At 43.3% G+C, this 15,560-nt stretch overlaps 1 protein-coding gene across 2 annotated transcripts in view; it reads left to right on the forward strand.

The window, feature by feature from the left end:
- The first annotated feature begins 2,517 nt into the window (after nucleotides 1-2,517).
- The window catches only part of LOC111260557 (wee1-like protein kinase 1-A), a 37,915-nt gene continuing 24,872 nt past the window's right edge, over nucleotides 2,518-15,560 (forward strand). Inside the window, exons 1-2 of one of the 2 annotated variants that reach the window (XM_022833418.2) lie at nucleotides 2,518-2,665; nucleotides 2,873-3,463. In XM_022833418.2, the coding sequence (XP_022689153.1) occupies nucleotides 2,940-3,463 (524 nt within the window). In that variant the 5' untranslated portion in view covers nucleotides 2,518-2,665; nucleotides 2,873-2,939. The remainder of the gene's footprint in view (nucleotides 2,666-2,872; nucleotides 3,464-15,560) is intronic. The other variant, XM_022833419.2, reaches the window with a different exon arrangement.

The following is a 15,560-nucleotide window of genomic DNA, read 5'->3' on the forward strand; positions in this document are numbered from 1 at the left end:
AGGTTTATTTGTAGATAGACGGTGATTGACAATCGCTCGTAAGGATAAATAAATAGAAGGAATGAAAGAGATTCTGGACCAAGGCAGCCCACTGTCTAAGACAGACATGGTCAGGTTTAGGGCCTTGGGCCGCATCACATTTCCATACATACATATTCTTATTCCACTTCTTAAATTTGCTATAGCAATAGATCCTCTTTAGGTCTGCCTTCTTCTGACGTAAATTGGATGGAAAAGAAACTGTATGGCAGGCAACATTGTGCATTCAAGGAAATTTTGTATTGTCCTGGTAGCCATTGTTGCTTATCTATTATGGACAAATTAGTATTTACATAAAGTAGAAGCTGTTGCTTCTGGAGCATTTACAATACTGAAATGATACTGTATTGTGCTGTCATCAATAAATAAAGTGGAAATCGACAGACCAATAAACCACTTCGATTAAATGGCGTTTACTCTTCTCGAAGCGTTCAGTTGTGGAAGACAAGCGGGTTTTTGAAGAACAGTAAAAAAAGTGCCAATTTAAGGGTATTTACCTAACAATGTCTGAATGAGTTATGGGTCCAAGAGAAGTATATGTAAGAATCATCTTCCTTTTTCAATACGAGACAGGTGTCTCCTTTGATGATTCATCCTAAAATTTGTTAGCATATAATGAAACAATGGAAAGTACTACCTATTCTAGGCTGCCAGATTCGCCATGAAGTGACTCTTATCGCTACAAATGCCACACTCGGAAATTCTTATATATATATATATATATATATATATAATCTGATAATATTTGAAGTAAAACTCGTTTTTGATCAGGCTGTGTCATATTCTGTGTTTTTATTTCTAAAGGGAATATTTCTGATGAATTTTGACCATCAGCCATAATGAAGGCCAGGGAGAAGCTAAAGACGTTTCCTTACTATAATAAAAGTGTATAAAAAGTTATATTAAAAAAGCATACAATTTTTTTTAAAGAAATGTAAACTTTAGACGTTAGTGGTAGTTTTAGTAATATAGGTATAGTAATATAATAATAGTACGAAAGTATTTACGATCGTGCGGCTGGGTTCATACGTATACCTTAATTATACCTCCCAATGAATAGTAGTAATAACACATCATTGTATGTACAGTACGTATTTTTTGTGGAGTTTGGTAGTAATCCTTGTAGCACGATCATTTTTCCAGCATTTACAACAACTGAGTAGCGCTCATCAAACGGAGATCGTGCAAGTAGATTATACAAATAGTGTTTAATATCAAACAAAAAAAAACTGGTAATTCAAATAAATTAAACATTTTTTTCTAGATAAAGTCAAATTGGTACACCCGCCAGGCAAAGGAAGACCTTTATGTACTATGTGGAAGCGGTAACGGTTGCGGTAGTTTTCGACCACTAGAAACAAGTGCATATCAACAATACGAATTATTTTGGCTGAATATGTTTGTATCGATCGATCTAAAGCGTACTACTACGATTGCCTATCACCTCTGCTCTCATAAAATACAGTGAGAAGTAGATGAATAGAATCAGTTATAACTACAACATTTTGTAGTTGTCTAGAACAACGATTACATTTTGTGTGCTTAGACATGACTGCACACCTTGGATGTAAAAACATTTGAAATAAATGATCATAATGAACGGATTGAAGACGTATGTCGTTCTTTGCAGCTGGGAGTTTTTAGCGTAGAGCTTTAAAATTCATGTCGGACCTCTGGCTTTGTTTTAAAAAACTTTGTCGGGATTTACTGTTTAACAAGTTTCAAGTGAAAATAACTGTTACATATATATGCTGCACTACAAACGTGTGTATATCTCATGATGAATTATATATATATATATGTTCCATTGACTACAAATCCCATTGACTGAGTATACGTTGTTTTACAATTCAGGCTTCAATGAAGATTTTCTAAATCCGTTTCTTCAAACCGAGCTGAAGCACAGCTAAAAGTATCAATGACGTTCAAGACGTATTGTACATTCTGATTCATAACTAGGATTAATTCTATACTGACGCTTAACATCGATTACTGCAAAGATCCTTCGTTACGTCACATGTATTACGTTATTTTTTACTATGTGAAAGACAATATGCTGCAATTTTTTCTACGACATTTAAGACATTCTAATAGCATGTCGTCGTTTCACTAAGCGCTAGACAAAACGTGTTGTAGTGATAACGAATTCGAATAATTCAATTTAATTTTAAAACGCTATAAATGGACATAGGTTCAGCAAATAGGTAGAACTGCTGCATTTTAGAAATTACTTAGCAGATTCGGATCTACCAAAAAACAAAGTCGATTGACCAGTAGATCAATATCCGTACGTTTCTGATGCACCACAATGATTTAATTAAAAATGTTATTACTGTTCTACACCGTTTTTGAAACTATCCGCGATCTGATGGGTCTCCGCGAAAATTCAAATAGCCCTCTCCACTTGCTGATCTGTCTCCCTTTCTCGCTCTCCGATTGGTCGAAATTTTGGCGCTCAACTGGATTTGGTGGTTTCGAAAGCCGGCTCTGTAACCGTTCAGTTGATCTAGAATATGCATGGTGTGAGGAAGGTGGTACTAGTGATCGTTGCGAATTTTGTTTTGCGTGTGCTTCGAAGAGCTAGCTTACGTGTGAGAAGTAAGGCTGCAACAAGTCGCGTAGCTAGGTGAATTCGAAATTGTTAATGAAAGGGTATACGACAAGATAGTTGTTAAAGCTTACTCTTAGCAAACGTTGAGTGCCATTGTCTTTCCCATTGCTAGCATTGTACTGTTATCGTTCTTGTTTGTGCCATAACAATTACTGGACAGTGGACCGCTCCAACATTAACGATTGCGATCGTTCTCTTTCGAACGTCTCCTATCTCTCTCAGTTTGGTTGCCTAACGACGACAAAAGGTTGCTTCAGTTTTGGCCTAGACATTCCGCCACAACGGCAGGATGTCAGACAATTGTTGCCAGCGGCTCTATTTTGGGGACGATCCTGCAGAAGAATTAAATAGCTCGACCGACTCGGGCTCGGATCCGGGCCTTGTTCCTCAAACGCCGAAGCCCAAACAGAAACAGGTTGGCAAAGTGACACCCATGCGGCGAGCACCTTTGACACCCGAGTTGACGCCGGTTGCCCAAGACGCGTCACATTCGCCACCCACTAAGGGTCTTCGAACGCTTCGTCTAATTAACTCGCCACAGACACCAAAAACACTACTGGAACGTAGTCAGCGGGATAGAAGCGAAACTCGGGTACGGACTCGGCTGTTCGAGGACACGGGCTCACCGATTCGTCGTTTGTCGCGTCTGGCCGGCATGCGAACGCCAGGACCTCCTGCCCGGCAGACGCCCGCCAAACAAGCCCGACTGCCAATGAAGACCCCACTAATCGAACGGAAACAGGTTAACGTAAATCCGTTTACGCCTCGAGGCATACTGGAGTGCCAACGGAAACGACCTCGAGATGATACCAAGTTAGTAGAATCTAGTGTCATAATAATCGTGATTATTATTTTATTAATGTAGTTGATTACCAGCTAATGAGCACCCCAGTGGATTGTGGAACATAGCAATACACATAAGTTTATATTATACGCATAAGTTTTTCGTATGACCGAATATCTGCTGTGCCTATAAGTTTGGTGCCTGACTATAACGTTGGTAACGGTAGCGGAAATCTTACCACCTATCCGTGTCTGTACGGGCGTGTGCCATGTCGTCTGGCGTCGCCAAGTGGCTGACGTAAGCGATTCACTAGAATAGCGCCATCTAAATAAAATGTGAAACTGCAACGAACATATCAGGGTCGTTAATCTTTCCCGTTGCTTTTTAAAATTGTTACTTTTATTTTTGCCATATCTCTTTCGAGGTAGTCGGAGCAATCTCAATTGATTCGTAATAGGTTCACATCATTGTAAAACCGAATCTCTAGAAAAGGGCAACGGAACTAAAGCTTTGAACTACTGTGCAGCATAGGAATTGTGGGTGCATGTGATTTTTGAGTGCGATTTACATCTCATCTTCTCATAGGCCTGTATCTAGATTCGAATTTTTCTACTATTATTATTGTTCGTAGTTATTTATTCATTTGATTTATGAAACTAGCAAGAGCCTCAGAGGTGTTACGTTTAGGAAACTGTTAATGAAACGCGACGACATGCGGAAATTACACTTCGGTATTTTATTTAAATCACCTTTTCGGTTATTAAATCCATAGTCATTTGTTTTGTATAAAGTTATTTATGGGGGGTTTTAGGTAAATAATTTTCCCTTTGTATCGCTAGCATAGGTTCTGTCTATTATGACGTACAAAAGTACCGTTAGTCGTTTTTGTTGGTGCTCAAGTGAATCTTCCGGTACTTGGACATTGAATACGGACTTGTGGCTCTACAAAGGCTTTGTATTCGACCTATTCGATGATGACGCTAAATATGTGTTGTCTTTAGGTGCTCTTTTTTTATCGACACAGCGGTCCGTTTTCGTCTTATTCAAAAACAGACGAATAACTGAACTGAGTTCTCTTGAAGCCACTGTTGTTATTTTCTAATGACAAGTGGCACTATTTTGATGCAGTTATAGGCGGCGGTAGATGAGGCGATTCATGAGGAGCAGTCTGTGCTCCGCTTGTGAACAAGTGGCTAGCCACACGCATGAAAATTTAATGACACTTTGACGGGAGTAGGTTATCCAAACTGTGTTCTTACCGAGAGTATCGGTTCAAGACAATAGTCTAAGACTTGCTAGGGTAGCCTCATGGCGCTTTCACAGTATCTCAAGATCGTATTTATAGCCTACCTCTGAAAGGATAAAAACCGTTAGCTGATCCACTCTTCGGTTTGCCGTCAAGACGAAACCTTGCCCCTTTGATGTTATTTGAAAAAAAGACCGTTCTATCATCCACATAAGATTCTTGCTAAGCGATTTCTAAGTGTATGAGACCATCAACGGTAGACTTGCGTCTGTGTGTGAAAGACGTTATTCTATTTTACTTCTTCTTCATTTGTAGTGCACCCTGCGCAAACACATTTTCGAGATGTAAGAATGTGCGTTGATCACGCTTTAGGACACATTGGGCGGCTCATTTTGTCCAGTCAACGGTTCGAGATCGACAACTAGAGACCAAATGATATTATAAGCAGATGGCATTCGAAAAGTAAATAGTTCCATCAGAAACTGCGAACGTTTCTGACGACACTATTTACTGTGAATGTTGTCTGAAGCACTTGGATTTTACTTATTAAGTAATTTGGTGCGCAAAAAGAAATAATGAATGTGTTGACTGTGGATTGTTTGAGTCTGGGTACAAAGTGTACTGAATATGAACCGGTTGTATAATACACGAGTGAAGTTCTGCCTGGACTAGGACGTGTAATGTTAAAGAAAGGGTCGTACTGGTTATAAGTGGTCGTATAGGTAACTTTTATAATAACTTTTGGTATCGGCTAAAAAATTAAAAGCTACACAGATACATACGTATATTAATCAAGCTACTTTCAATTATCGGTTTCCTACCACGGTTGCGTACCAATACCATAGTTCGAAGGTAAGTTCTTGCTTTTCCCCCTGTTAAAGGAAACGGTCTCAGCCACGTCAGGTGTGCATGTCCTAGCGCAGCTGCCAAAAACCAAATAAACCCTTACTTACGAATAGGCAATGAAGCAACACATAACGACTCCTCAATACGGCAATGACAGCTAAACATTGAACGGTATGACGTTTCTTATACTGCTTCTGTTGTCGGCGCACACAACACTGCCTGCAGCAGTATTGTATACATACTACCGTAAGAACGTGCGTCCTCCGTGAGCGCTGTGTTGAAAATCTACCTGAGTTCATTAGGCAGATGCAAGATCACTAGAAGATAATAGCTGAACAGCACGACTTAACCTAAGGTTTCCTTGCTTAACCGAAGTGCAGCCAAGGTGTCTGAGACGAATGGCCGGCCCACCTAGCGGCACGGCAGTGTTCTCGTCTACCACAGACCTCTCGCAACAGCGGCAGCAGGACTCTTCGTGCTACGTTAGCTATCGCCGTTAAATCGTAGTGCTGAAATGTTGCCGTGTACCAGACCTATGCGCGAAACTCGGAAATGGCTGGAGTTGTCCCCCTTCCCGTTCTTCAAACCCCCCTCGCTCTAGCTAATCAGACGTTCCGCGTCCGCTAGCGGGCCGTTAGCTGCCGTTGACGTCTTCGGTGTTGTCGTCGCCAGTGTTAACTGATCTGTCGTCTATCGTCGTTGGGCGCGGTGTCTTGTTTTGTCTGGATGATAGCGGATGTCCTTTTTTCGGCCGGTCTCTATACATGAAGGGCTGGGTTCGTGTCCACTATATTCCGCGTTCCGTTAACGTTAGGTTACTGCCCATTCCCCTAACTCCCTTGCTACCTTCTTTCTACCTTTCAACTTGATCATTATCATATCCTGTGCATTATAGTAGAAACCAGAAACACGCAAAAAGTTTCATTTTTTGCGTGTTTGGGAGAACCAGCAAGTTCTACTGCCATCATTGTCGCTCAAAAGATAGTTACACAATCCGATATATATTTCACTCTGCCTCTGGGGCGTCGGCAAGAAATGACAATGTGAAGAATAAATACGTAATAGTATTCAGAATGGCGTATGTAGTAACACATCGTGAGATGGCTATGCTATGTGATAGGGTTAGATAGCGGAGAAAGTGTAACATAGGAAGGAAACTTGAAGCCTTTTGGCTGTCTACTTGGATTGAGTATAGGTATGCTTTCCTACAATTACTTAGTTTACCTGTCGAAAAATCCAAGTCAGTGTAACTACAGGCCAAGACACCGTACTGCTTCTTTTCGCATTCGATAGTTCTAGGTAATATTCATTTGTTCTTTATAATATGTTTGGAAACGAAGTTTCCCTGTCACCGAACCTACAGCTTGCTTATACTGGAACCGAAGCTTCGGTAGATAAAAACCATCGTGTTGCGTACCTACCTCCATTTGGAACCATCTCAAAGAGTAAAAATCTGCTCTCTTGACTATTCATACAAATCGTAGGTATAGCATGTATATATAATCCGTCTTACTAGGCAAGAGATGCATGCCTTAGTCGGCCCATATGAAATAGAATATTGTATTCTATTCGAGAATTTTTGGTGAACGAAATCCATAGTAGAAGTTTGACTTGAGGGGGGGGGATCCGAAAGATCGAAGTCTCTGAAATCTTTTTCGTTACGGCATTGTGTTTCACTAGGATATTCTATTTATTCAAGTATTAGGTCACTCGACACTTGCGGACATGTGAAGTGTCTTAACCTAGACCGCGCCAAATCAGCGACCTGGGGAATATATCCATTTTAAAGCAACGTTAGCGCTCGCCAGATCCGTAAAAAAATGTAATACTAGGCTTAGTAAGTCTACATTAAATTAAGTGATGACGAAAGCAAATGGTTTTCTTATATACTAGGAAATCAGTTGACTGATTCGAACTGTACTGTCTGTGTTGCCAAAAAATAATTGTCAAAAACGGTCCAATGCAGTTAATGTCTAATGGCCTGCTTCACATTATTTGTCATTGCGGCTTTGTCATTGCGCCGAGCAAAACGTTTTTGCCCTAAAAAGATGTCGAATAATTTTCAGTATTCAGGTTCAACGTTATTCCAATTCGATAAGTTAGCGCAGTCGGTTCCTTAACGTCCGCAGTGTGGGTAAGCTTGTGTTGAATTGGCCGTATGTGTGCGCCTGCTCAAACGTTCGCCCGCCGAATTTTATGAGAAGAAATTAAAATAACTTTCAGAGTAGAAGTCTCTCAGAATAGAATACAAAATAAGCAGAAAACCGTAGTCTGGGAAAATTTCAACAGTACAATCGTATGCAGCATAAGTAAAACGTTTCGAAGGGACTGGTTGGTAAAACTCTCTATTTAAAGCGATCGATATGCATTATTTATGCAATCCGCCGCATCATAACTTTGAAAAGTTCACTTGATTCAAACTCAGTTTGAGCTACTACCGATGAAATAGAACGGTGGCGCATCTTCATTCAGTTGATTCACCAGGCAAGTGAACTACAGTACGAGCTAGTGAAGGCTTCTGTAGCGAGCAGGCTGAATGTCAAGTTATTTCATTTCTTTTTCTCGGAATACTCGTGGTATTTTAGTGATTGAAGTCCTCCTTTCGAGGCAACTAGTGAGAGCGGTGTGATATCTCTATTTACTTTACCGCTCAATACTCGCCGCAGGCATCCAGAGGGACACATTAAATGCTGTTTTAGAAACCTTTTATTCGTCTTTTGCTGCTCGTTACATCGATCCGGCCTGCATGGATTAGTCACTCTTCAAGCAGACGGCACGCGTTTGCGTGACGTCATTCGCCGCTCGGTGATGTCACCGGTTCGTTGATTTGGTTGGCGCTCTGGCCAGCTTAACCGTCAGTTCGACCTTGACGCCCATTGCTGTGTTGTAACCTCCTCCTCAGTATCAACGTTTCTTTTTTATTTCTGTGTTGTCTCGACTGCTGTCACTACTTCTACCACATCTCAGTCTTCAGTGCATTTTGTAGCAGAGTAGAAAGTGGCTGCAAAATATCAAGCGTGCGCAGAAATACAGCGTAACCGTCAAGTACAGTATAAAAATCGTCAACTCGTCGGTCATCAATAATTCTATTTATTATTATTTTTCCTATTAACATTATGTAGTGTTTTCGATGTTGAGCTTCGTCTCAGCATGGTGGGGTTTGTTATTTGCCAACAGCTTCAGATGCCTGGCAGTCTACGGGCGAAACTGATTTCTCAACGGTTCTTCGTGCTTCGATTAAAATTCATATAATCGTATTAACTAAACATCTGAGTAATATTTTTTTCGCCACAAAATAATATGACACTACACGAGCCGTTTTCTACGAAATGAGTAGTTCAATAAATGCACTTCTATATAATAAGCGTTTCAGAGAAATCAAACGTGAAAGAAAACTGGAGCATTTTAGAAATTTGAGGGGTCTATTTTTCACCTAGAAACCGCTGGCGGCAAAACTTTTACTACGAGGACAAGTTTAAATTAATATTTTTTTTTCTCGTTTGACGTTACAATACAACTTTATAAATAGGAGGAAAAGCAGCCATGGAAAAGGGGTCAGTCAAGCTCGAGGCTGGTTTTTCGATTAGCAAAGCTGTCATTGACCGTTCGTGATCCTGGGTCCAATGAGGGTAGTTGACTTGGCCTATTCAATTGTCCCGTTGACCGTATGTTATCGCGAGGGCGGAGGTTTCTGTGCGCACGCATGTTTTCAGGTTTCGTGTCTTTTTTTTCGACTCTTTTCATGTAGAACGGTTTCTTAATGGTGGGCCAGACGTGCTTAAGTTTTGTGGCTATACCTAGAGTTTCGGTACGTCTCTACCTGGTAGTACTAGCAACTGGAGATCGTGGCGTTAGTCATGCACTTACTTCGGTTGATTTTGAACGATCTGATGATGAGATGCTGGTAGGCCAATTGGCGCGTCCCCATCGTTTTCCTATTCGCCAGAAGGTCAAGTAGCTGGGCATGATATATCGATCATCGAGTTGCCGTCGCTGTCGCCGTCGTTGTTGTTCTGTTGCAATCAAAACTGCGGAGTCATATCCGCTTGCTCGATGCATCGTCGTTCCTGGCGAGCGGCTTTTCGAGAAAGTGGACCAGTTCAACTAGGATATGCTTGAAGTAGCTTCACCGCTGGTATATGAATTCGGCGGCTGGTGACAGTTAATGGCACTGCGACATTAGTAACGACGGCACTTTCTGCGGCTCTTATTTGACTTCGAATCATGAAAGGAGTCCGCTGCCGGTGACGGTGGTGAATTTACTATTAGACCTAACCGTCCAGCGTATGATTGGTGTAGCTTTCGAAGGCGCAGTGCGTCTACAAATATCGGTGAACTCGAGGGCTTGAACAAGCTGATTTCGGCTGTTCAATTAGCGAAAGTCGAAATCAAGAACTGCGGAATCGTGTTTCAGATCAGTGTAGTAACCGTATTAGTAGTATGGAGAATTTAACTTTCACACGAACGCACACTTCGAAATCTGCGTCTTCAGCTCGGTCTTGCTGAGTCACCCTTAGCTTCGGCCGCTTCTGTCCGTCTGCCGGCTGTTATTTGGCGATTTTGTTCGGGTCACGTATTGATTTGGGGCCATAGATCCGACGTAACCAACATGTAAAGAATCGTAAACGTTTTATTTGAAAACTAGGAAACGCTTTTTGTTTATTCGTACATACACGCTTACTATTTTAGCTCTATTTGAGTATAACCTTAATCACTCGGTGTGAGATATACAAACAATATCTATAAGTCATGTTTATAGTTTATTCTTCCGAACCTTGTAGTACGGATGCAATCCGCAATATTAAAAAACTAAGATCTAAATGATATCACAAATGCTAATGCATCATTCTCTGTGTGTACGTTTACGTCTTGTTCTTTGCAGGCCTCTAGACCTAACTGGAAAGCCTGACTAGTAGTTCTAGTTTGCTCGTAACTCGTAATTTTGAATCGATCTCCTTCTCTTCGATTAGGTGTTTTGCTACCCTAAGCCTGAAGGTGGGGGCGCCCGCTCTCTGTATTCATCTTCCTCTTTTTTGTGAGTCTTCTTTTTGTCGAAAATGCAAAAGCATCAGAAAATTATCAATAGTATCGGGCGGCATCAGAGTTTCGGCCGCAGTGAAATTCTGCGAAGTACCGCTTAGTCCTAGCCTTGCCGTTGTTTGGATGGTCCTAGCTAGCGCTCGTTTATATTCTCTCTTCTTTATCCTCGCAGCCTGTTGCTCAAAGGTCGCTTGCATCGCAGTAGTTGCCTTAGCGGCTAAGCAAGAATTTTCGATTCGGCTGAGTCGATGGCTAGCAAGCTTGAGCTGATCATTTTCGCAACTCGAGGATTTCCACGGAGCGGCCAGCTCTCTCTAGGAATAGCACGACGACGAAGACAACGGGATACGAATTGACGGCGTGATGCCGGTAGGGCTCGAAGCTTGTAAACTCGTTTCTTCTCATTGGTACACATCGTTTGGTACCATTGCAGTGGCTGCTGTTGTTACTAAAGCCGATTCAAACTAGCCATTAGTTCGATTGAGAGTTTGCGATTCTAAGGCCTTTTTCGGTGCTTGCCTAAGCAGCCGACATTTTTGCATCCGCGATGGCTTCTGATGCTTTTGCGGTTATGGATGTATTAAAGAACTGGAGGAGCAGAAAGGGTCAGTTGATCGGGAACGTGGTGCCGCCTGTTCGACGGTGGCCGCTACTGCTGCACCGAATCCTCCTGGCATCGATCGGCTCCAGTATTCGTCCGGCTGGCCTATGGTGCGCTTGTGACCTAGGAGCAAGATTATTCCTTCGGTAGTTCCGCAATTAGCTGTCTCAGCAGTCGCTTACTTACTTCCATCGATCTCGAACGTGATCGTATAAGTTCACCATCCAAGAGATGCCACTGCCACTAATGTCCGCCGTACACCCACTGCTGCGACTGTTGTTTGTGTCCTCCCATAGGTGTGGAGAGACTTAAGTCTCCTTTGAGTAGTCTTGATCGTTTTCTGCTTCGTATTTGGCTCAGCTTCGCTCTCAACCAGCATTTTGTTCTTCCTCCATGTTGCTTGTCATGGTATTCTTTTTTCTGCTTCTGCTCGCCGCTTGCCGCCACCGGACTGGCTGTCGCTGGCTAACGGGGGCTGCCCAAGCTCGTGAGAGCACTAGAAAGCAGATAGAAAAGGAACGATTTCTACTGCTATTGCCAGGCGGCAAAAAGCAGGAGGGGTGGAGGGTTAGCTTGGGTCGGGCTGGGGTTAGAGTGCTAGGCCGAGCCGTGCCAAGGCGAACTGAGCTGGGTTGGCTCGAACCAAAGGGGCATCCCCGCTCTGGCAGCTGGCGTGGCCGGAACAGCGCCCGCCAGACCTTCATTTACTCGCTTCTACTCGTCCATATAAACATGCTCCCACAAACGTCTCCGTCGTTCTCTCGCGGGCATCACCGCTCGCGATCGCTCATATCCACTGAGGCCTGTTCATGCGTCAGTGGGGACGGCTGCGGAGTGGGGGAAGCTAGCTGAATCGAACAGAAATGACGGCGAAGCGCTCAGCGTGGCCGCAACAATCGCGAAAGGTTGGATTGTTGTTGATGCCACAGCATCTTTCTGTTCATTATTGCTGTGTCCAGATGAGGAGAACGAGAACGGCCCGAGCCATGAGTTAAAGAGCCCTTAACTGCGTAGAAACAGTAGAAAAAAACACACAATGAGGCGACGACGACGGCAACGAGGAAGAAAACGATGTCGGGCGCTGACGGTGGCGGAGTTGTTCTTGCCGCCTCCACGAGCGGCCGAACAGCCGCACAAGTGGGAAGCGGGCGGCCAAAAGGGCCACGAACGTCTGGTCGATCCGTTCAATCGCTATGTAACAATTGACTGATGCCGTAGGCCGCGAAATAGTCACGTTAAGGCCGCATATCTCGGGTAGGCAAGCAGCAGCCGCGCAGACCAGTCTTTTAGCTTTTTGCTACAGGCAGCAGGTTGAAGTGACGACCTCTGATATAGACGGAGGCATTCTTTTTGCTATTTTTCTACTATGGCATATAAAACAGAAGAGCGGACTGTGTCAATGGCGGTGACAGAAAGGCAGGATGACGGCTGTAGATGGCTAAACGCCACCGTTCTTTGGCCGCCGTTCGGCCTCGATTGGTTGGACGACCCCTGTACGTTTTGACTCGTCCAGATAAACAATAGACGCTGAAAATCGTCTGCAATCGCTTTGGCTGTCTCTTGAACAATTGCAATCGACCTACCACCCAACTAAACCTACTTTCAACTGTGGCTCTTCGATTGTACAACAGCTATGACAGGACTGATGCGACCGTGCCGCGCCGATAATCATGATGGTGAAAGGATCGTCGACAAATATGAGCATAGTTAAAGGAGTGATTTGGACCAGCGGCCCTGTCTATATATGATTATTTATTTGTTTCTCTATACACGCGACGACTGATTGACGCCGTGTATTGACGGCATGTGACGGCATCGAATTGCCGTCCGAAGAGTGAAGTCACACTGTGTTAAACTAGTAACGATACACGATAAAGTATATTCGAGTCTTACAAACGTTGCAGGTGTATGCATCCATTTTATCCGCTTGAAGTACAAATTGAAGCACGAAGGTAAAATTTTAATTCCCTATCAGTAGGCAATGTTTTTATACTAGACTGAGGCTGCATAGATGGTCCTGGCTGTTTCTAGTGGTATAACTTCTGAAAGTTGCTATTGTTAGACCATATTTATGATCGAGCTGGCTTTAAAGCTGTGTGTCCCGTGGTAACCCGTGGCGGGTGTTTGGGTGTCGACGGCTTTCTTTCTATACGTTTTTTTTATACTGAAGGAGGCGGAAGGAAGGATGCGCCTTCCATAGCAACGCGAGCGGGTCCAATGTTCCGTATTCAAAAGCGATTATTCAAATGACGATTCCGTTTGTTCGCCCATGTTGCCGCGTGTCCACCAGCTGGTATATTAAGTAGCAGCAGTACCTGTATCTTTGTAGCCTTGCGGTCACCTATCGATCTTCAACGATCAATAACTTATGGATTTCTCAAGATGTTCAATGTGCAATAAGCCGCGTCAAAACGAAAAATGATTTAGCTAGCCATCATATCAGTCTACTGTTACTGCGATTGGTACCGCTTTATTTCAGCTAGCAGATACTATAGAAATGAGTACACACACATGCGCCAAAATATTTTTTCTGACACGACTTCAGGCGGTGAACAAAATTAGCTATTCTAATTTTGACATTGGCATCAGGGTTAAATGGTATGAGACGATATTGAAATATCATCATCTGCCTCAATATCTGCTATTTCTGCTGTAAAAGGTCTTTGGCCGTGAAAGTCTCGCTTTAGAGGTGCGCCGCCCGTCTTGGTCTTCGGCTCGGCCAGCCACCGGGTAAACCGACGGACGTCGTCGGGCACCTGGAGATCCGTTTGAGGGCTATGACTGACTGCTATCGGATTCAATTCTGGAGCTGTGTAAAGAGTAGAAAGCATTTCAGATGATCATCGTGATGATAATGACGAAAGTAAGATCGCGAAAGTTGAGTTGTTCACGAAACAGAGGGCGTTTCCGCTAATTTGCCCGCCCGTGTGTGTTTGCTGCTCACAGCAGTTTGCTGTGCCTGATGTTAAATGTCCGACACTTATGAGGGCGAGAAAGACCGGTCGAGTTATGTAGTGGATGACGCTATTGGCTTGCGCCAAGACGCTCAGCTTCCTATTGACTACTGCGAGCGGCTCGGCCACTGGGAATGGATCAGAAGTAACGACGTACGCTTCAAACCTTTTAGCACTTTTTTGCTTCTTTTAGGAGTTTCAGAATGCTCGTTTTTTTTTTTTGCTATAGCAGAGATGCGCGTCGTGTTGCCGGTGAGGAACAACTGTTATGATATACGCGTCATTAAGCGTAGCTATAGCATTGGTTCGTCGCTGGCTAAATTCAGTTCTTGGCTACGTATCTACTTGGTGTTTTTTGTTGTTGTTTGTGCAGTTAAATATATAACTGCACATATACTATACTTGTTAGAACAAACACTAAGGCAACGTGCTTTAGTAGTCTAATTGTTTTTAATATAGATAGATGTCTTGTATTGTGTCTTGTCTGTGGTTATATTTTGTGACAAAAATTAAATGCCAACGTAAGCTTATAGCTCTACGTTTTTTATTATTAGCAGTCGAAATGGTCCACTCGCACTCATTGTAAACCAAACAGGCGACAAAAACGTTATTTAGGCATTCTAGCAAGCAATAACATCAACCACGTAACGTTAACTCCCCACTTGAGACAAAACCGCAAACTATTTGCTATCTCAGCCGGGTTGTCTGTCGATGCCTCGACTTTGGCCGCTCTTTCATTGCCTAGTGTACCTACCGTGTTTATATGCACCTGCCCTCTCTGAGGGGTCTGGCAGGACTCTTTACAGAGCGACAACACCAGCCGTCATGTCTGCTGTTCCGTCGTCCTCGTCGTGACGAACGCTTTAAACTAGCCTAAAGCCTATCTTCAAGCAGCGGGAAACTTGGAAACAATTTTGCGCCGCCTTTATTAGCGTTCGTTTGCTTGCCCGTCTGCTGTTTTTAGATTTTAGTGCTTCGATGCTAGACTGAGACACCGTACGTACGTAATGTTTCAAGACGGCCTTATATATTTGCCACACAATGACACATTTTGACTCGGGGTCAGAAAGGGTGGTGCTTGTTACACAGAACGCACGCGTAACTCGTCGGCAGCCGCGAACGGCATCAACTAACAAAATAACAAAAAATCCGCTTCAGAAAGACGCAGAGAGTTTCTCTGTTTCTGTTGATGGCAGTATTAGCCAACCACCTGCGTACCACGACGGAGCCTCGGAGAAAAGGCCATGAACGGCACAACAGAATGGAACGGCCGCAGTGAAAGTTGCCATTTTTGTTCTTCCCACTTTTGCTTCTAAGGGTGCAACTGCCACTGCTACTCGTTGAATGCTTGATTGGAGAGCAATTAAGTCTCGTCGGAAGCGTTTCAAGTTAAAATACCTTGTTGAATGAGCTAGCTAGTTGTTTTCTGTTGGCCAAAT

Source organism: Varroa jacobsoni, unplaced genomic scaffold (assembly GCF_002532875.2).
Source record: "Varroa jacobsoni isolate VJ856 unplaced genomic scaffold, vjacob_1.0 scaffold_452, whole genome shotgun sequence".
NCBI classification, from domain to species: Eukaryota; Metazoa; Arthropoda; class Arachnida; order Mesostigmata; family Varroidae; genus Varroa; species Varroa jacobsoni.